We start from the raw sequence: 22,935 nt of genomic DNA, 5'->3' as shown, positions 1-22,935 counted from the left end.
TCTTTTGTTACAGTTGATTTGGAAGTGCCTCAGGTTTTTACAACTAGTCACTTAATTTATCATTGAATCACTGGACTACTTTCCTGTGGGCAGGACTGAAAACAAAGTGAATGCTTTGTATTAAAAAGTAAAAAGGGCATGTTAGTGCGGCAGACTTCCAGAAAAAAAAAAAATGAAACAGACGACTGCCCGGGGCCCCCACAGCCCTAGATTTGCTCGGTGGTGAACTGGTGATTTTCTTTTTAAATTATGATTTTATTTGAGGTTATTCATCATATTTATGATAACAATCAAGATGGTCAGAACAGTACTGTGGCTCTTGCTTCATATCCTGAGGCGCTGTCTACATTAATGTAATGATGCTGATGTGTCACCTATTATTGAGACCACTTAGAACAAAATTAATGTTGGGTTAATGAAGCAGGGCCCATCATCTTTGGTCATGATGTCGCATTGAGCTACTTAATTTGCCTGAATGAGATAGGATTCCAGGCAATAGAGGCAATGATGCATAATGATAATTACATTGGCCTACTGGACCCATTCCCAGTGATCCAAGCACCAGCTGGTTCCATGCTGCAATGCTTAGTGATATATTGCAATAATGGTGATATATAATAGCGATATTATTTGATATGATGTGGACATCACAATAGCATTGGACAAAAACCAGACACTGTTTATAGTGTTATAGTATAATATAGTATAATGTAGTATAGGATATTAATTTTCAGTAATAAATTCCCACTTTAAAGTCAGAATCCTGACTTTAAAGTGGGAATTCTCACTTTAAAGTCAGAATTCTAAGGGAAAAAGTAAGATTCCTGTCACCCCCTATTTTTCTTCACTGGCCCTAATCCTCTTCCGTATATATATTATATTATATTTATCAGTATCAGTTGCCCCCAGTCGCGGCCCGCTCCGTCCCAACATGGCGGCCTAGGGAGGAGAGTGGGAGGAGCCGCCAGGAGTGATGACGTAGGATTGGAATGAGGGAGTGAGTGTTCCGGGTCAGAATCGGAACGCGAGAGGAAATTAACTTCGGGAACTACGTGAAGACACGGCAATGGTTCTGTTTCCCCCCCGCCCCACGGAGATGTAGCCCGGCTTCCATGCGTTAAAAGTGGCGGTGTTTCCCAGCGGCGGTGGCGGAGCGGTGATAGGCGGGTGCCTTCAAACTAAGCAAATTGACGACAGACGGAGAGTGATTCCCATGTTGATCGCCACTTAACAAACACCACCTTGGACTTTACAGCTGGAGTTTTGCAGCGAACCACCTGTTAGCATTGTTTGCCGGTATTTTTTTTTCCCAACCCGGGACTGTCCCGTCACGGCAATCTGTTGCATTCCCCCAAGCAGGTCTGTTTGTTTCTCGTCTGGGTACGACATTCAGCCGCACCACCCCCGTGATGTTTCACTGTATCCCCCTGTGGCGGTGCAACCGTCATGTGGAGATGATCGATAGACGCCACTGCTCGCTGCTCTTTGTGCCAGATGAGATTTACCGCTACGGACGCAGTTTGGAGGAACTTCTACTTGACGCCAACCAACTTCGAGACTTGCCCAAGGTAAGCGAGCGACGAGTAGCTTCCGTGCACCTTTCCCCACCCACTCGCTCATAAGCACAAAAGGCCGCTTCGATTCAGTGTTGAAGTTGTAAGTGGAGGTGACACGGATCAGCAGGCCGCTGAGCTGATCCATCCATCCCGTGAGAATACACTGGGACCCGGGGACAATCATTACGCAAGATCAGCAAGGCAGGCAAACCCGTCAAGGTGGAAATTTCCTGCACAACACGCCGCTCCACGGGTTAACTGTCGGCCACATGAATTCTTGTGGCCTTTAAACGCAAAGTGTGCTGCTGTCAGACAGAAGCCAGAATTTTTAATGTTTGTCCCGTTAAATGTAACACTCAATTATTTCTGCAAATTTTAAAATAAAACTCGGGCATAAACTGTCATTTCGACCTGTCAACCCAACAAACACGTCTGTATTGCACATGTAATCATTGATTGATCATAAATGTAACATGTGCAGTCATTTTATGGTCTTATTATTATTGAAAATATATTGAATTGATTGTTCTCTGAAAAAGTCACAGACATGAGTCATGGCAAGAACATCTCCAGGAAGTGCACTGTAGGCCTATAGCTTGAGGTACAATCAGGAAGAGATGGCATATAAAGTGGGTCAAAGTAATTAAACTGTGATATCCTATCTATTTGCTGTTTCCCCCTCCAAGGAAACAGAGAAAAATTTCTGTTGGAAATTCACTGAATTTAAGATTAACTCAACAAGATGACCTCTCTTTCAATGCCCTGTGTGAAAGCCACATACTGCACGTGACCCTGATTGACAACTTTGTGTGATAAAACAGAGGTTCAAGTGGCCAAATAGAAGGCAAGATTAATAGCTGGCCCCCAAGATGGAAAACATATATTTGCCCCCATTCCACCCCGCTCTTCTGGATTAAGTTGGCTACTTTTAGGATTTGCAACATTAGTTAGTCCCTATTCAACATTATTACGCATGCAATCTGAAATTCAGAAGTGGTTTCTGTCCGACAACTTTAGTTTTGCTCATTTCCATTAGTTCCGTCACTTTTGGCTGCCAAACCAGTTCTGCTGTATTGTTGACCCTGACAAGTGGAAACAGGATGAAGGCCACTTGGAACTGATTCACAATATATTTTTTACAGCCTCATTCTAGTGGTAGGTTTTAAATAATACCATATAGTTGTGCTTAGGGTATGTCGATGATTTAGGCTTTGAACAAGTCTTCAAGGAATTTGTAAAGTCCCAGTCATTCAGTGAACGAACGATAACTCCAAGATCACCTGGGTTGTATCTTCAAGTCAGAAGTTGTTATGCAGCTAAGACTGCCTTTCCATCAAAGTAAACATTTTCTTGACTGCTGAGGTAAATAGCATACTGTGATTATTGCAAGTAATGGGACAACACTAGTTTGCAAATTCTTCTTTGCGTCTACCTTAAGTCGTGTACGTTAAACCCACCGGTTCATTTTCAATTCCTCCCGCGTCCATACAAAATCACTTGATTGACTCGAGTAAAATTAACTTTTTACTGAGCCTTATACCTGATCCTTCTGATTTAATTGGCTAGGAGAAATCACCTGAATGTGAATGAAGTCCTGCATCGATGCTAGTGTTGCCCAGAAGCGTTGCCATGGCAACGGTCTGAGTGGGACATCCTATTACTTCAACTTCTCATAGTTGTGGTCAAACTAATGAAAACTTAATATTTATCTGAAAAGCACTTGTAGGCCATAATTATAAAATGGACATAAGAATGATGACATCACTCATTCATTCATCATTATGACATGTATTTCTACTTCATTTTTTCAAATGTATTTATTGTATGTAGAAAAGTCTATAAAGTTGTCAGCATAGTTACTTCTGTTGCCAGTCTGATCATACCAATAAAGGTGAGCATGTTTTCTTTTTAAAGAATCATTGAGCTGAAAAGTACAATCCCGTGGTGCAGCACATGAACACAGATAAACTTTATTGCTAGTTTAAGTGTGAAGGACACGTTTCTTTTATTGCGTGTGCGGACGCTATTGGCAGGTGTGCTGTCATTGACACGGCGTTCATACATTCACGCCACAATTGAGCGATGTGATGTGTCAAGTGCAGTTTGGCAGTATTCTATGCATAATGATGGGTTTCTTAGTAGCATGCCCACAAAGGGAAGCGGTTAATCATGCTTGCTGGCATGTCACTAATGTCATCAATCCTTGCTGAGTGAACTCAAGAAATAGACCTAGATGAACCCTCATATTAGCGATCTATCCACTTCAGTGCTTACTGACTGGAATTTGCCTCTGAGGTGGATAAGTGGACATGGCTTGGCATTCACTTTTCACCCAAAGGAGTTATGCTTTTCCTCAGATAAAATATTTACCAGCACATTTATAACCTTAAGTGCTGCATTGACCTCAAAATGTTTTATTTTGGGGTGGTGGGGTGGTACTTGTAATAATGTAATACCCTTCCAAGCAATTGATTTAAGCGAGGAACTCCCAAATACCTCTTTCGTGGAACTGCTTGAGAATGAGTACCTAAAGCGTTTAAAGAAAGAATGAAGAACGTGAGGTTTGCCCAGTATTTAAAACATCCCCTTTGCTTTGTTGGAATTGAGGAGGGGTGATTTGAATGTTTTCATTTCATCCGTTTTAGTGAAGCATTTCACTTGTGCAGACATATTTCTGCATAATACAGTAGAGGGGAATTCCTCCTGGGCAAGTTTGGCCACTTGGCATCCATCTGACTAAAGACTCGGTATGTTATTTTGGACCAACTTCATACCTACATGATTATAGAGTGAACCATAACATAGCATTTGGTCAGCCATGTGATGTTAGAAGAGGCACATAAAGTCATGTAGTGGAGCCACTAGAACAGAGTTGCATCACCAATTGGTCTGCCAGTTGATTATTATGTGATCTGCTTGAGTAATAGATTATCTTTATTTACCTTCGCACTTCGTAAGTGTTCAACACTTTATCGGCCCTTCCCCTTGAACCAATACAATTTGTTTTGTATTGATACTTTTGCAGAACAAAACTAAATAAAGACAAGTAAGCATTGTTCACAATTGTCCTGTATTTGAAAGCATAGTCTTGCGTACATAATATATTATGAGATCACAGAATTCACTCGAGAGTGTTTTAAAGGTTATTTACAATACGAGAGTGTGTTAAAGGTTGTTGCTGTGATGTACAATAGCATGCCGATGTAATGTTGTTGTTTCCATTCGTATGGCTTACGGGGCTCTCGTCAGTCGAGCATGCACAACCACGATGGCAGATTACCAGGAAATATACAAATTGCCTTGCTGCACTCCACTTTACTGTCTAATTGGCTTGAATAGCCATTTATCGCATATGTTGAACGTTCATAGTCAATGACCTTATTTACGTTCTGTGCAACCATCTGCTGCTTGTCTCTCTCGCTCAAATCCAAACAGACAGTGCTGAAGGTGAAACTAAGATTTTAATCATTGACTTAAACTCTTGACTCACCCTGTTGGGGTTTTTGTAATGCACGTGAGTTTTTTTTTTTTTTTTCCGTTCGAGGGGCGTGGAGACAATTGATCAACAGGAATAACTGGTTTGAACTTGCAAACATGTACTTTTCGTCAACGTGGCTGTCAAGCAGATTAGAGCGCCGCTATGAAACTTTTCTTTTGAGATGCCTGTTTTGGTGACAAGAGTCTCAGTCTACTATTGTTTGCCTGGGATTGTTGTTTGACACAAATGAATGCTGTGAAAGGAACACATGTTCAATCAGTTAAAGTACATATAGGAACAAGTCCTTGATGGGATTGCCAATTTGAGATTTGCAGCTTTTGGGTGGATAAAATGTGATTTGTTTGTTTTATAGGTCCAAATACTTGGTGTGTCTGCTTGTACCCATGAAGAATTAAGGGTTGTTTTAACTGACTTAGATGTGCAGCAGTTTTGGGGTGGAGTCCAGACTTTGGTATTATTGATGTTATTCATCATACACTTTAGGACAACACACAATTAAATTGTGTTCTGTGTCTGGCCTATACATTACAGTGTCTTATTGAAAAGTACTTATTACACAATAATCAGAACGAGTCATCTGTTCTGTCTGGTAAGCATCTTTTTTTTAATCTCTTCACTCGTTTGTAGTGTCACAAGTACAACAACATTACATCGGCATGCTATTGTACATCACAGCATTATAAAAAAAATCGGAGACTTCTGTGCTAATCATCTTTTAAGTGCTGCAAGAATCTTTTTGTCTGAATAAAGCTGCAGGTATTGGCGTTGTTTTTTTCCCCCCTCTGAATTTTAATGTACGCCTGTTTATTATTATACCGGCTTCCAAGTTTGCCACAGCCAGCCAGAAAAGTGCAGGTGGAACTGATAACTTTGGCTACGGATCATCCTAATGTGTGATGTTAATGGTTTGCATTACTGAAGCCAAATGGAATTCAGTCTTACTCTTCATATTTATTGCACGTGTTTTACTTTCCTTGTTTAAAGAGAAGAATGATTTGAGTCGTTGATATTTGACGTTTCTGCCATTTTGCAGTTGAGCTGTAATGTTTTAAAATGTCACAGCGATTTAACGGAGACAAGGAGATTAGTCTTGCAAGCTCTTCTGATGATTGCAGTCATCTGCATTTAGTAGGCCGCCCATCAAAAGATATTTCATTCATCCCCCGGGTAGAAAGATAAAGATAAGACTAGATATCACCATTGGCCGTAAAACATACTACTTATGATATAATAAATGTCAATATTTTTCCATGTAGATGGTCAAAAATAATTCCACAGTCTTTTATCTCTTTATTGGTTAGCACTTGTTTCCCAAAGGTGGTGCCCCTCCATTAAAATTCTGTAAACACAAAGTGTTCAAATAAACCACTTGTATGTCAAACTTAAAAACATTTGGGACTACTTTTCACATATTTTAAGCATAAATTATTGAGGGAAAAATAGGTTATGATAGATTCGTTTATACACTGGGAAATTCTCATTTTTATTCACATCAACAAGGGAGTAAAAATAATGAAAATATAACTTCCGAGGTAGAAATAATAACAAATATGTTATGAGTTTTTAATTAAGCATTTCTCACTCCTTGAGTCAGCACAATGAAAATGAGACCAAACTGTTTCCTTTGTCACACAGGCACGACTGCTGCTTCTGGTGAGCCGTGTCAAGTATGTGCATGTATCAACTACATGTGCCTGCCAGTTGGCTTGCGCTCAGTGCAAGTTGATTCTAGCTCTTAATTAGTTTCAGTCCTGTATATTTCTTTTCCTGGTGCATACTGTACCGTTTTGCGTTGAAAAGAAAAACACATTGCACAGCAGAGAGGTTTACTTTTGTTTGGAGTTTGTCAAGTGCAGTCATAATAGATGAGTGGTGGATTGATACATGGAAACTTAGCAGGAGTTTGCATGAACGGTAGGAAGTTGAATGATTGCGTTCAATTTCATGCAAACCGGCTACACCGGTCATTTTTAGCAGTCGTAGACTTCTTTCCCTTTCAATTTAACTGTACTCAGAGATTGCCACATCAAAAAAATCCTTTCCCATCACCCTGTGTCCTCTGTTCTACCTCCAACTATCTGCAAATCTTCCCTCACAATCTCAGTAATAAATCCGCTTTTGAGTCTTCCTAAAGGCATCAGTTGTAAACATTGTTGCAAATCAACAAAGCGACCTTGCTGATGACGTCATGGCACTTTATCCATCGGTGCTTATCTTGTTCAGGGACATGGGAAGCTGTCATCCAACCCAGGTCATCTTAGCGCACAAAAACACACAACACCCTGGACTGGGCGGCAGTTGAGTTGATTCAGTGTTGGCTGCCTTTGGAAATTAATGGGTGGGGACTCGGATTGATGATTGATTTAAAAATGGAGCTACCGTGACTAATGTAAATGTAGCCTTACTTGAATTAAGGTGTATTTTTTGTGGCATTTGAACTGCATTTTGTCCTATGTCAAAATTTCCCACCTGTCAAAATGTAACAGTCTGCACGTTTTAATTCTCCCAGTATGTCATGCCATTATTGTAATTGTATTTAAAAAAAAATTCAATTATTTTCAGAATAACTTTCATTCTCATATTTATACTTGTATTCAAAGTGGCCCATATACACAATTTGACATTACAAAATATATATTTATTTCTTATTTCATTCATTTATTATTATTTTTTTTCCCCCCCCCTTTACAGCCATTTTTCCAGCTGGTGAAACTAAGAAAACTCAGCCTGAGTGACAATGAGATCCAGAGGATTCCTCCAGAAATAGCCAACTTCATGCAACTCGTAGAGCTGGATGTATCACGAAATGGTAATTACTCGCGTGAATTTGGTTTGCTTGAAAGTTTTCATCTTTTTGAGTGCCTTTTTTAAGCACCATCAATATCATCATCCTTTAACTGTCTGCTTTGCTCTACATCCTTTGCTCTTTTGTGCAGATATTATGGAAATCCCAGAGACCATTTCACAATGTAAAGCCCTCCAAGTGGCAGATTTCAGTGGGAACCCATTAACAAGGTAATTTGACAGTTATTCACAGAAAAAGGGAAATGAAAACCACATTATATTGTTGTCGGGGAACAAGGCGTGACCACGGCGAGCATTTTAACTGTTGTGAGATGTGCTGTAATGAAGATAATAATGACAATGCCTGACAAGCGCTAATGGTTTGGAAGCAACACAATTACAGAGGGAGAAAATATGTATAAATAACAGTCCATTAGGAGACCAGAGCCAAAGGGTTTTATTGCCTCATACGAGATATCACTTTTTTCTTGGTGTTTCATGGACTAAACTAGAAACATGTACCAGAATAAGGCTAACTATTTCATATTTTTTTGCATCTTTCCTTGTTTTGTCAGGCTACCTGAAAGTTTTCCAGAGCTCCGGAATCTAACATGCCTTTCCATTAATGACATCTCATTGCAAGTCCTCCCAGATAATATTGGAAAGTAAGTCACAGCATCAGCGCGTTATATTTGCCTTGACAGAAGGCAATACATCACAACATGAATTGTATATTCTTTCATTGATACCACTTACTGCTGGCTCTTTTGAAATGAGGCATAAATAGACAAACAAAAAGCATAATCTGAAACCAGCAGAACTGAGCTCCCATCAAGTATGCTTCAGTCGAGCGTGATGACTTCCATAATGCCAGTTGATCCCATTGGAATAAATTGTGTCCAAAAAAAACAAAGAGTCAAAGATAAAAAGGAAACCAAATTGATCCTCTAATGCTTGCTGAGGTCAATCTGGAGTTCAAATGCAATAGAGAGACGTCCTGCTTCATACTTTGCGGTGCTATGTGTGTTATTTGTCTGTGAATTTTAAAAGAAAAAAAACATTAAAAACGTAATATATAGAAATTGGATGGATGACCTCAGTGGCCTTCATGATGTATGTTGGTAATATTGTAAACTTCCAGCCGTACAGCCTCTGTAGCACTTGATGCAATTATCATTATATGATCTAAAAAAAATACATAGATAAATAAAAGTATTTGACTCTGCGAAGATAAAGAGACTCAATTACTACTTAATATTTAATTGACTTGATTACACTGTAGGTTGAGATGTATAATGATTAATGTACATGGTATAATCATCTTGTGATGAATTAAATATTGAACAAATCTTTCGGGTAAAATTAGCCATTCCTTTTTCATCCAATGACTCATCTTGAACATGTGCATGTGCAGTCTGCAAGGATTACAGCCGTGAAATATAGCACACGGGGGTCAAATGATCCCCCTGCACCTTGTTCCTCTCGGTACGGCTTATGCGCCCATATGTCCCATATCTCGGCGCTTGCGTAATGCTCGGAGTCGAGTACTGCTCATCTCCAAGACGCCAGGCTAAAGAAAACAGTAAGGGAAGATTACAACATCCGAAGAGGATAAATGGATGTTCTATGGGTTGGATGGCATCAGAGGAGTTTCGCCTGATGAAAAATGTCTCCGGCTCAGACATGAAGACTTTGCTTGAATCATTGACGGCTTAAGACGGAATCAGACTTTGTCTCACTGACTTAATTAACATATATTTCCGTTTCAGATGGAACTATTATAGACTCTTAGTCCTGTGAAGGGTGTCTAAAATCTTGACGAAAAGGATAAGATGATTTTTAGCCACAGAATTTGCTTGTAAAAGCAGGCAGTTTTGAAAAACACCTGAATGACGTAGAGTATTTTTCCATGTGGTCACTCAAGGAACTATTGTACGACTCGAAACTCATAAAAGTACTTTCCAAACACTTCCATGGAATCTCTGGAAGGCAGCACCGAAATGAACTTTGTGTGGTGCGAGTGAAAGCTTGCCGTCATAAAAGTGTCCATTAATCGGGTACAAGACGTACATAAACATCACTCAAAGATAAACACTGGACTGTACTTTGCTCTTTTGATGGCCCATGAGACATTTTTGTTCAAGCCATTGGGTTGTTTAGGCTGCTGCCCTTTGCGATAAGATGGGACCGGCCTCTGTAATGTTTCCTGTTCCTTACATCAAGATGGCAAAGAGATATTTTATGGCTGTTTACGGGTCGACTTAATTCTTCCCCTCTCTTTGTTTTAAAAGCACTCTGAGTGTTTATGTCAATTTAGAAGTGTTACTCAAACATTGCCTTGTCATTGCAGCCTCTCCAATTTGGTATCACTAGAACTCAGAGAAAATCTCTTGACATTCCTCCCGGAGTGAGTATTCTAATTTGCTTGACTTGTTGCGGTGTTATTCCCAAAGACTTCAACCTGTTAACTATGGAATGTTTCTCTTTGTATCCTACAGTTCACTCTCCTTGCTCCACAGACTGGAAGAACTCGACTTAGGAAATAATGAATTATATAGTTTGGTAAGTTTCTTTGCGGATTCTGGGAAAGCTGTATTCCCTGACACGAAACTTTTCTCCATTTCCTTGCTGTCATCACACCAGAGTAGATTAGAATTCCTCAAGAACAGCTTCCCCCTGTCTTATCACGCAGATGGGAGGGGGCCATCTGCTTCCAGCTTTGGTTTTAGGGTGTAATCTTATGTGAGCGCTCAAAATCGTGTGAGTGCGATTTACTGGCACAAGAGCCAAAAGCCGGCTGCAGTGACGTGGCTGTTGTGTTATAATTTTGTCTGTGTGCTACAAACGTTGTCCAAAATGCAAGATTAGAAATATTGTTTACATATTTTTGAGGAATTAATCAAATCCACATTACAATCAGATGATTATAAAAGACTTGTGTTTTGTCGTGAGTGTATTCTTTTTCTCGCTCATTCCATTGTGACATTCTTTCCCCCCACACAGCCAGACACAATAGGCTGTCTTGTCAGTTTAAAGGATTTGTGGCTAGACGGAAACCAGTTGGCTGAAATACCTGCGGTAAGATCATCATGCAGTTTATGTCCAGTTCAGCTCTTTGTCTCTTATCCATTCACACATTTAAAATTGCCAAATAATTACATGAACCATGTATAGAAAATGGATGGATGTTTATTTGAGTTTTACCAAAGTAACGCAAACTTTAAACATAATTTATTGTATTTTATTCATTTATTAAGGGTAAACTTAGTCAAGTCAAAGTCCTCTTTGAATGGATTGTGTTTGACTTTACCAGATACATTCAAAATAGATTTATGTAAATTGTTGTTAGGAGAGCCACTTTGAATCTTAAATGTTTCAAATGTTTTTTTTTTTTTAAATGAAACCTCAGGAAATGGGCAACATGAAGAGCCTCTTGTGTTTGGATGTGTCTGAAAACAAAGTGGAGCGACTTCCGTTGGAGCTGGGAAGCCTGTTGGCACTCACGGACTTGCTGGTGTCGCAGAATCTCATTGATGCGCTACCGGAAAGCATTGGTAACGTTCCTCAAAATGTAAGTGTTCACTACATTGTAAGACTTATTTTTGCTCTTTTCCCACAGGAAAATTACGCAAATTGTCCATTCTGAAAGCCGATCAGAATAGACTGTCGTACCTGCCCGAGAGTATTGGTGACTGTGAAAGTCTTACTGAACTTGTGCTCACAGAGAATCAGATACAGGTTTGTTTGGAACACACTACTGTATTTGAAGTGGAATGAAAACATTGTTTGTACTTGGCGCTTTGCAATGCTTGCTTTCAGTGAAAGGCAGAAATGTCTATCTTGCATGGCTATTTACGAATGTTTGTCTCTTTTGTTTGTTGCTGAATAAGTAGAACGAAAGGTTATCGTTCTATAAACTGTCAGGCATTCATGCAATTGATTCACTTATTTAAAAAAAAAAAAAAAAAAAAAAAAAAAAAAAGGTGTGCTGGAAGATGATGTACCCAGAATGTGGTTGGGTTATAAACATGTCATTGTCTGCTGCTCCTATAGATTTTACCAAGAAGCATAGGAAAATTGAAGCGGCTTTCCAACTTCAACTGTGACCGAAATCTGCTCACGTCATTGCCCAAAGAGGTTTGTCTTCAAATATAAACCATCAATGCATCTAACTAACTCATTGAGCATTATCTGAAAGTCTCGATAGCATCTGCACGTGATGTTTTATTTTTCTTCTTCGAGTGATGTCTGTTTAAGTGGAGGCTGTTCTGATGCAAAACTAAGTCAGGGGCTCCTCTGGACGCCATACAATGGTCTTGTGTCTTAATGATGCGGAGCTTGGAGAAACATAATGGAACACTTGGCCTCTACAATGATGTCACTGTCATTGTTTTGTCAAAGAGGCAGTTACATGACATCAACGCTCACATTGTAACCACGGTGCACGGCGTTGATGTTGTATAGATCTCAATTACGTTTCATTTTTCTCCCACAAGCTCTCAACTGAGCGATACAATTTGGCACTGTGAGGTCTTTGCCAGAATATTTACCTTTTGACACTAATCTACACTGTTGAAGCATTTTACTCGCATTTAACCTTTTAACACATTGCACTGCGTTTGAGCAGATTAATAGATTACTTGTCAGATTAGATGGCTCATCAAGTGGGAGCCTAATTGTTCCTAATTTTAGGTCGCACTGCAACATTGCATCGACTTTTAACTGGACTAGAGTGCCATTGATATTTCTGGAACAAAGTGTTCCAATGGTACCCAACCGATTTCCGTCCATGTTTCTTAGTGGGATTAAAAAGCAGCTTTTCCCATTCCATTATTCTTAGTCGACAAACAGATACAATCTCCCGCTTTTACGCGCTGTTACACTTTGTTGATTTGGTTCCCAGGCTGCTGGTTGCATTCAATCCTATTGTTTTTGTTCCCCAGATCGGAGGCTGCAGTGGCCTGAATGTCTTCTGTGTGCGGGAGAATCGACTGACGAGGATACCGTCGGAGCTGTCGCAAGCAACTGAGCTGCACGTGCTTGACGTTTCTGGGAATAGGTCTGTTCCTTTCACTTGTAAAGTAGTGCAGGATGATTAATCTGTCATTTCAGATGTTGCCCAAAATTTTTGGTCATTAGAAATTGTTGTGGTAAATCACAAATAGGACTGCTGTGTTGTGCTGTGTGTTTCCACCAGGCTTGACCACTTACCCTTGTCTTTGACCACGCTTCGCCTGAAGGCTTTATGGCTGTCAGAAAACCAGTCCCAGCCACTCCTCACCTTTCAGACTGACCAGGACCCTGATTCGGGCGAGATGATTCTCACCTGCGTGCTGCTGCCCCAACAGCCCTTTGAGTCTGATAACAAAGGTACATGCTGTTTTATTGTAGGATAGGCTTATGGCTAGCCGCAGACGTTTGGACTGAACATGACTGAACTGGACAATTAGTTACTGTCTGTGAATGACGCTTGCAAAACTTGCTGCTCGTCCCTCAGATTAGATGCAAAGGATATAGTGCGACCCCTGGTGTTCTTATTGGTTAATGACATCTTGAAGCGTCGCTTTTATTTTGTTGAAACACAAACATGGCGTGACTGTCAAGGTCTATTGTGGCATTTAAAATATGTAACAAATTTGATTAATTATATTTAAATATTGTTGAAACAAAGAATAAAAATTACGATAATATATTATTCTTGTATTACCGGTACACATTTTCATTTTACTTTTATATTGCTACGACCATGAAAAGAAAAGTAGATTTTTATAACTCAAATTCTTCCCATTATTTGCCAACTCCAACAAGTAAACTTCCCTCCTTAGTGACACTTCTTGCTCTTCTGATCCTTCTCGAGAGAATCTGTTGATCATGAGTATATCCTGTATAGGATCACAGCGCCTGAAGGAGATCACCCAGGCTGCCCCTTGAGGCTTTCTTAGGAGATGTTACTCAGAAATGGGGTAGATTGGACAGCTAAAGAGGCTTAACAGCCACTGGCTTACTTCCATTATAAGCTCGCCTTCTCTGTATGAAAACACGCCTCGATGCTGGCTCTTTTGCCGTTGGAAACAGCAGTTTAACGCGTTATCATGCATCCTTGGGTTGAGTTTTTAATGAATTGTTTCCTCCTGAAAAGTGGTGGGTTGCATTGTTGTACGTCTGCGACTAAGACGGGATTTGAAACTGTGATCTGGCAGTTTGACCACTGTCTCATGAATAATGAGAGCTTTCGTTGCATGACTTTGCAATGACTCAACCAATGTGTATTGACTGATATGTACTCCATTATGCGCCCACTCGTTTCGGTCTCAATGTCAGCATTAAATAAATTGTGTTGTTTCTTGTCAATAACCAACCGCAGGCTCTGATAATCTCGCCCGCTTCGGAGCTCTGGAGAGCCTGGTGAATGACATGGCAGATGACACGTGGGACAACAAAGCCATGAACAGGATCAGCGCCATTCACTTCCTGAATGATGATGAGGAGGAAGACGATGAAAAGGTGAGAGCCTTAAACGCAAGGGTATGACAGTGTTGCCAGCATGGGCCAACAAAAACCCATTTCCAGGGTATCACATCAATCTGTCCGACACAGCCAAGTGTTCTCTGTTTATATGCAAATGAGTCCTTTAGTGCGCTGTCCTTCAACTTGGTTGCAATAGACAGCTCTATTCACTGATTAAAAATGTAATACAAGCAAGAATAATGGGCTTTAAAAGAGGATTAGGGCAAAAAATTAAAATTAAGAGAATAAAGTTAAAATATCACAAGGACAAAGTTTAAATTTTACGTCACATAAAAGGACGTTCATCACTTGGAGAGTTCAGTAATTCTTTCGGGTCGGAAAAAAATGACATTAAATTTATATTTCAAACTTTAAAATGTATCTGCATTAAGATTACATTTTTATAACAATACACTTTTATTGTTGTCGTATTGTTCATAATAAAATATATTCTTGTATCTGAAGCTTTCGTCATGATAATAATACCCCAGTTTTATAGTATTAGGACTTAAAAGGAAAAAAAAAAAGAGTAATATTTTAGACCCTGACTTTTTTTAAAAAGTTATTAAATAACCTATTTTTTAACCCTTAACACATGGAACACAAATATATGATTTAAAGGCAGCACATTTGACTGTTTTACAATAATTTGTCATGTAGTATTTATTTACCTTTACAACAGAGAAGAATTTTCAAGTTCTCATGTAAGTTCTTCTACTCTGCAATGAATTGTCTTACTAATAAAAAAAAAAAAAAAACAGAGACCCCAGATGTCAAAACATGTCAGCTTTAATGGAGTTACGTTATAAATATACGATATCAGAGAGAGTTCAACTGAAACGGGAGACAATCTTTTTCTTATTTGTTTTAAAAAAAAAAAAAAACCTGTTTCCACACTACCGTCACACAAATATACTCCAGATTGTCTTCTTTTATGAGCAATGGCTTTCAAAACATCTGTCATCTCCACTTGTTGCTCAGGGAGAAGATTTAGCTGTAAAAAGCAATAATATCCTCAAGAGTCAGCATAAACATAAGCCAGTAATCCGCCATTGCACATTTTTTTTAATTTTTTACAAAAACAAACCAGTTATTCATATCCGATTGTGCTACAGTATATGGAGATGAAAGTGGTTACAGGCAAACTGGCTTTTACGCTGGTGTCTGTGGCAGCGTCAGCAGCACTTATGTCGGCCACAAGTGCTCCGCGTGCACCATTAACACAAGTTTGCGTCGTACTCCCAGGGAACGCTACTGCGCCGCGCCACTCCCCACCCGGGCGAGCTGAAAACAATGAAGAAAGCTGCAGAGAACCTCCGCAATGACCTGAATGCCGCCAAAGGCCTGGACTCCAACAAGAACGAGGTCAATAACGCGGCAGACAATGTGACCACGTCTGTGTGACCTATACTTTTACCTTTTTGGATTTGTGTTTTTACCTCCCTTACGTGTCTTACCAACTCGACCCGCACAATCCAGCAACTTTTTTTTTTTTCCCCCCCCCTCTCCTTCCTTTAATTCGACAAACCCTGCTGTGGCCTTCCCGTCCTGTGATTGAACCCTGGAACGCCCGTAAAGCTTGGTGCTCCCTCAGGGCTGCTGTGCCTTCCTGTTTCTAATTCACATCCACAGCAATAATGCTCATATGTTTTTAAATGCCTTTTAAATGAAAAAAAAAAAGACACTAGGTAGTTGCACTATTATTTTAAATCTCTATAATACAGTCAAAGCGTTTTAAATGTGTTATGTATGTGTTCTATATCTATTTTTATTTTTTAAACACTGGGTGATTTTTTTTTTTTCCATTCTGGGCGTATATAAAAACAGGTTTTGGATCTACTGATTACAGATTGTTGTATAGTCTCATGTGAATACTTTTATATTTTTCTTGGCAGCTCCAATGTAAATAGATATGTATAGCAAATTTATTTTTTGTTTTTAATTTTTTTTTCTTTCCGTCTTGAACTTGGTACTTTTTTCTTCTTTAAAAATCAAAAGGAAACAAACAAAATCTCATTCACTCATGTCTTATTCAGTCCATTTAGATGTCATTGAGTACGATGGCCTTGAAGCCTTTTTTTGAGCATCTGTTTAAATAACTGCAATTCACTTCATCAATGACAAAATACAATTCACTGTTTGGTCATGTTTCTCAAAATAGATGCCAAAATACAGCTGTTCTTTCTTTTTCAAGAGTACTATTCAGAATAAACAGTGAAGGGTTGATAGGTCTGACGTTCGCTCCAGAACTAAACGAAAATGACATCCTTTAGAAATGCAGTTAGAGAAATTCCAGCGTAATGCACAACCTCTCTCCAATCATTTTTTTTTTATAAGACATATAGTGTATGATTTGTGGACCAGGTTCATAAAGAGTTGTTTTATTTGTTTTTAATTATTTCTTGATCAAACTGCACAATTCAGATCTTAGAGATTTTTCAACCTTGAGATCTGAAGGACTTTTAACCACTGATCAATAAAATAAGTGCAACACTAAATGTTGTGTTTCTAATTACTTTGACTTTCATCATGTCATACTTTAAGATTAATATATATTTCATTTTAAAAGTGACACAATCTAATATAATTGAAAAGAAGTGAAGGGTGTCCCCCCCACCTCAAATATTCACATCATTTTAAAAGCAATTATTTTAAAATGATGTCAAATTTTCTGGGACACCCTGTGCATCCATAAAGAATAGTGTCATGTTGATTATTTCCTGCCTGTCTATTGCTTGCTCATGCTTTTGGAATGCTCTGTTTGTCCACCCTGCATGTACCAACACTTGCATGTTTTTACTTAAATAGGCAATGCATGTCTTTACTCTGTTTAAACATATCTCTTTTATAAACAACAATGAAGTCTTTTAATTTTCTGCAACATATTTGTCCACAACTGCTTGGTAAGGGCGAAAAAGTCCAACAGTGCGGTGCCTTTGTGTGCAAGTGTGCAGGTCGAGTCAAGTAACAAATTTGGGCGCTCTAATCGTAGCCAGATCAAGTGTTGATTCTTTAAGGGCTTCTATTTCTTGTCTTGCGAGCTCTAATTCTAACTAACTTTAACCCCTAAAAAAAAATACTAAACCAGGATTCACCAACCTTTTTAAAAATCCAGACGTACAAGGTAGGTAAAAGATAATTATGAATATGCAATACAATTTTGTAATAATGACTGCTAAACATTTATTGGAAATCCTCATGACCCATCTTGGGTGTGTTATTTTTAGAAAAAAAAAGTCCCACTTATACGTATGGTCCACTGGGTCTCTACCTGATGCCCATTAGCACTATGATGGTGCTGCCTGCTCTAAATCACTTCAAATTTAACCCCAACCCAACTTTAACCTTAAACCAACAACTTAATCCAGGGGTCACAAACATGCACCCCAAACCTATTTGCAGGCCGCAGGATAATATCAGAGAGAATGAGAAACCTTGACCCTCTGGTGGCATCAATCACAGTAAAACATCAATTGAGTGTTGTCCATGTGGTTTAACTGTCACTTGTCAGCAGGGTTCTTGCAAGCAGCAAGCAGCATGGATCAAGTGTCCTTCATTGACTCCTCATCACCATCTGCAAAATGAGCATGATAATCGCTTAAACATTTTAAATTAATCATCTGATCCTGATCATAACATAATTATCACATTTTAGCAGCAGGTGGTGTCTTCCAATCCACCCCAGGAGAGTAGAATCCATCAAACGGGCCAGTCCATCAGGACCACCTGCCAAAACTGGGCCCTTCCAAGCATTGACAAAGTAGCAAAAGCGTGTCTGCACGGGGGCGTCCAATTTCTTCCGGGCAATGATGGTGTGTGTGGTCGCCGTTCAAAGAAAACAACTAAGGTGTGTTTATATTAACAACGGGTTTGCACATTTTAAAACGTTAGAGAGCTCTGCAGGTAATAATCATGCTCCCTCCACTATATTTTGTTCTATTCTGTATGTGATCCCACACTTGCTCACACATTTTTGATATCACTCATTGCTTTGCTGTCACCACAAAATGCATTTATTGTCACAAATCTCGTCATTCCTTATCAGCAGGATACTGCTAGCCAGCTGACATCGAGCGATAGCTTCCCACATCGATTTCGCCACCAGAGAAGTGGCACTCAAGAAGGACGGAAATTTCAGCCACAAGGACCTCGTAATGGCTCATGCCGTCTCCATGGAGACCCCGCCCACAGTTCAAAGCTCCCCTCCATCAGCAGGCATCTGAAGCCTGTTTTGCAGAAACATCCTCATGAATTGCTCACCTCGCAAATGCCATTAGGGGTACCTACACCTTTGCTTAATGTCACAGTATGATGTAGTTTATCACAGGGAAGCAAATTGGTGGAGGAAAATGGCTGCTTCTAGTTTCTATCGGGTTAATTTGCTCTGCTTTACTGCTTGAAAGTGACTATCAAGATTATATATGTATATATATATTTATTTATTTATTCTTTCCTATGATTATAATTTATATGGCTGTCTGATTAGTTACAGATCAAAGTATCTGGTCAGAGGGACGGGCTAGGTATAAGCATCGCTGGTGGCAAAGGTTCCTTGCCTTACAAAGACCATGACGAGGTAAGCAAACAACAATGAAGTCTTTTAATTTCCTGCAACATATTTGGTTTTCAACCCCCCCCCCCTTACACCTCAGCATGAGTCTGACTCATGTTTACCTTGAACAAATCAATTTTCTGTAAGGTTACTGGGAAAGACTGATCTCAGCCGTCACTGAAGTTTGCTTATTACCTTTCAGGGTATTTTTATTTCCAGAGTCACTAAAGGAGGGCCTTCAGAAAAAGCAGGAGTACATGTTGGAGACAGATTACTCGAGGTATTGTTATTATTCTTGCCGCCTCCTCTTTGTTATTGCTACTTTTATCACACTTATATTTAATTATCATCATTAGTTCTTTTTTTTTTTTTTTAATCTGTGTTAATTACTTTCTGCAACATTTCCATATGTACCTCTGGAAAAATGCTAATTTACTTCCCCCTTTGCACAATAGGGGTCACTAAAGTACAGACAGTTGTCATTCAACTGCTGCAGCCTCCATCAATGACCAAGTCAATAAATAAGTGAAACTGCTTCACTGACATTTGACATTTCATGTCACCCTGCAGGTCAATAACTTCAGCATGCAGGGAGCCACTCACTTGGAGGCTGTGCGAGCCCTGAGGAACGCCGGGAGCTGCATTAACATGAAAGTGCTACGGGAAGGATCACAAGTGAGACGGCACGTGACAAATAACACCTGTGATGCTGAGGATGCTGCGAGCCGGAGGCCGTGCAGCCACGACGCCAAAGGCCACAGGAGCACGTTGCAGAAGTCCGAAGACAGGGAAGACTGTTTGCCCAAGAAAATGGATGTGGTGGTGTGCAACGGCAATGGCATTGTGGGTTGTGAAACAACTGAATGCATTTCAATCCCATTAGTATTTCTTAGAGTGTCTCATGAATATGATCCCCTCAATAACAACCTCATAACCGATTTCTCATTCCTTTTTTTTTCTGTTTCTTTCAGAGTGATTTGAGGAGGTCTCAGTTGGAAGCAGAGGCCTTGACCGAAAGAAATGATTTGCATTCAGACAAAACCACAATGAAAGTAAGATTTTTTTAAATTGCCATTTTCATCACCATTTTAAACACTTCCCAGATATTTAGGTAACATGTCAGGTATATGGAATGATTGTGTGTGCATGTGTGTGATTTTTTCTCTGGACATTCCGGTTTCTTGTGTGTGTGTATACACACACACACACACATACATTCAAACACAATGGATTGACATACATAGGTCGTTCACTTAAATAATCTTGGTGGTAATTGGTAATTTCACACTTGGTGGCCAGTCACTCCAGAGATCCACTTATTTTTATGCCGTGCAAGCAATTTAAAAGTCAATTTCCCATTACATATCCTCTTGAAGTTTAGAATTGTATATTGTCATGTACGTGCCACAAGATGTTGGACAAGAAAAACTGCAGTTTGAGGGAAGAATTTGACAAGTGCTACTTTTGCTTTCCCTTTCCATAAATCATCATTACTTTTTTCATATTTGTCTTACTGATGTTCTTGTGTAAAGGTGCACACAGAGATGATCAAGCATGAATAACAAAAGAATGAAAGTAGCATGGGGAAAGACTGGATACTTTCTTTGGATTCGGGACTCTTCAACAATTCTTCAAGTTTTATGGAGAGTTGATTGTCTGTGGATTTGAGCAACTTTTCATGTTCAAATTGTTCCTTTTCTTTTTTTCCTGAGGTGGAACCATTACACAGTGTCCATCTTCAGAGATGATAATAATAATAATAATAATAATAGAGTTAGAATGAATTAGAATCTCTGTAATCCACCACATAGAATCAAAAGTAAATATGCAGGCTCACATACAGTTTTCATCCCCAACTGATATAAGGATCAATGTCCCTTAGTTTTACCTCTACCAGGTGCTCTTTGTAGCCATCAAGAGAGTTAGGTTAGATAGTAAACTACATATAAGTTTTATGAGGGTGGCATTAAAACATGGAACAGATTGACTAAATTGACATGATTTGTTATTGAAAATATTTCCATCCTAAATTTGGTACCTGTCAATTCTTTGACAGATTCCGCGGATCATTCTCACTCATCCCTCCACATCTGATGAAGACGTGGACCTCTTGCCACAAGCTCTCAGCATAGAGGAGCAGCATGATGCAGGCATTCCTGAGAATAGTGTCCCTTTGCAATGTTTTGACAGTGCATTTTATCCGCCTTGAGTGCACAGAGACTTTAAACCACTGAGAGGACTTGTGAAAGCACACTACAAAACGTTTGCTCCAATTGTATTATTATTTTTTTTTAATTTCAATTGTTGATTCTAGTCATTAAATTAAAATACTTGATTTCCCACCATAAAGTCGAAACATTTAACATTATTTTTCCTCCATAGTTGATGTCAACTTTCCAGCTATGATTACAAATTTCAAATTTTACAAGTAATAACGAACTCATTACTCTACAAAGACGGCAATATTGTAAAGAAACCTATTACGTTAAAATGCAAGTAACAAACTATATGAAAAATATCACATTTGCCCAACTCTGTTTGTGAGTAACTCATTTTGCAAGGCTAGATATTAAATGGACCAATTTTGCAAGGATAAATACTAAATGGGCCCATTTTTTTTACAAATTATCTGCAGTAAACAACTGTTCTGCGTGTGGAATATGCCCCACTTGGGGTCTAAAAGGTGTCCACTTAATTCAGAACAGTCAGGAGTCTAAGTATAGTTCCGTGCAGGCAAAAACAAAAGCAAACCTAGATGAGGTAGAAGACAGAATAGAAAGTGGGAAACTAAAAGCGCTGAGACTAAAGACATTGGTGGGTAGAACAAAAGGAGGCAACTGGGAACTGATAGCGGATGAGGAACAAGGCGGGGGTTTGAGTGACAAGGCAGATAAAATCAGTGAGAGACAAAATATTGCCCATATCATAGAAAAAGTCTCAATGCAGTGGAAATTAAAGTGCTCATACTCCACATAGTCAACAGACACCATCTTGTTGGCACGTCTTTTACTTTACCAGGCTCTCTGCGAAGCACATTAGACCCTGAGTACATTCAAGTAAAAAAGAAAAAGAAAAAAAAAAAAAAAATCAATAAGAAAATCCATTGAGCTGTGCCCATTTGCACACGCATTCAATTGTGAGGTGTGTACACCTATTTTGCAACACGTGGAACAGTTAATAAAAAGGATTACAAATCTCTTATCGACTTTCAGCAGGACTTCCGAGTATCACATGAGGTGCAAGAGCCCTTTTGAATTGGATTCTCTCAAGGGAACGCAAATCCCTTCTCACATTTTCTTTTTTGCCATTGTATTATGTAGTGTATTTTGTCATATACTGTAGTGGCTAGGAGTGTTTATACAAAAATAGTTTAGTGTATTGAGGCTTAGGCCTTGGTTTGAAGCAACACATTCGAATGATATTCAATATTTAACAGAAAAGATTTTCAAGCTTTTGCTCGACAGTGTAATTCAAGGAATTTAAAATGAAGAAAGGTTTTTACAGATGCCTGAAAGTTGAAAGTGAAACAGTTGCTTTACTACCCAAGGCGGACACGCAACCGATGCACCTTGAATTACGGTTGTCACAATCTGGGTTGCTGGAGTATGAAATATGGTGCCATTCCCTGCCCTATCGATATATCTGTCATCGCTGACTTTATAAATGATCCTTTGATGAAAGGAGAGGCTGCTGGAGACACACTACTTGAACATACATCACAACAAATTCACCTCAAAGGCTGCCATGTGCTCGGATATACCCTAGTGGTGCACACACTCTTGCTCTTTTGACGTGGATGAGAAAAATGCTTCATATGCTGCCAGTTTTCTCTTTATTCATTAATAATTAAAAAGTAAAAATGACCCTTAACCCCACACCTAGCCGTGCTGAGCGTTATAAATGTAGAGCCATCGGAAACATACAGAAAATCACCAGAATGTCCGAGTGGTAGCCTGCTCTCCCGGTGTCCTCCAAGAAAATTTATTCAGAATAAAACTTCCTCCAGGCAGAATGTTATTACTTATGAAATGCATTGT

General features: G+C 39.3%; 2 protein-coding genes across 4 annotated transcripts; both read left to right on the top strand.

Annotated features, from left to right (window-relative positions):
• Positions 1-995: 995 nt before the first annotated feature.
• On the top strand, positions 996-16,844 carry lrrc1 (leucine rich repeat containing 1). Its single transcript, XM_037271720.1, has 14 exons — positions 996-1,568; positions 7,747-7,864; positions 7,992-8,070; positions 8,415-8,504; positions 10,190-10,246; positions 10,338-10,401; positions 10,843-10,917; positions 11,249-11,393; positions 11,459-11,577; positions 11,893-11,976; positions 12,783-12,898; positions 13,037-13,209; positions 14,204-14,343; positions 15,592-16,844. Exons 1-14 carry the CDS (start codon positions 1,410-1,412, stop codon positions 15,748-15,750), a joined length of 1,578 nt encoding a protein of 525 aa, XP_037127615.1. The 5' UTR covers positions 996-1,409; the 3' UTR covers positions 15,751-16,844.
• A 400-nt stretch (positions 16,845-17,244) lies between these two features.
• On the top strand, positions 17,245-22,109 carry LOC119134770 (protein scribble homolog). Of its 3 annotated transcripts, none has more exons than XM_037271826.1 (7): positions 17,245-18,193; positions 18,395-18,625; positions 18,833-18,922; positions 19,101-19,178; positions 19,469-19,741; positions 19,870-19,950; positions 20,955-22,109. In XM_037271826.1, the coding sequence occupies exons 2-7, from the start codon at positions 18,614-18,616 to the stop codon at positions 21,105-21,107; spliced, it is 687 nt and encodes a 228-aa protein (XP_037127721.1). In that variant the 5' UTR covers positions 17,245-18,193; positions 18,395-18,613; the 3' UTR covers positions 21,108-22,109. The 3 variants fall into 3 exon arrangements, with proteins under 3 accessions (XP_037127721.1, XP_037127723.1, XP_037127722.1); XM_037271828.1 differs by having other exon boundaries at positions 18,392-18,625; XM_037271827.1 differs by having other exon boundaries at positions 17,245-18,625.
• Positions 22,110-22,935: the final 826 nt, after the last annotated feature.

Source organism: Syngnathus acus, chromosome 15, assembly GCF_901709675.1.
Source record: "Syngnathus acus chromosome 15, fSynAcu1.2, whole genome shotgun sequence".
NCBI lineage: Eukaryota > Metazoa > Chordata > Actinopteri > Syngnathiformes > Syngnathidae > Syngnathus > Syngnathus acus.
The sequence above is the reverse complement of the archived record's forward strand: the minus strand, read 5'-3'. Positions and strand labels throughout refer to the sequence as shown.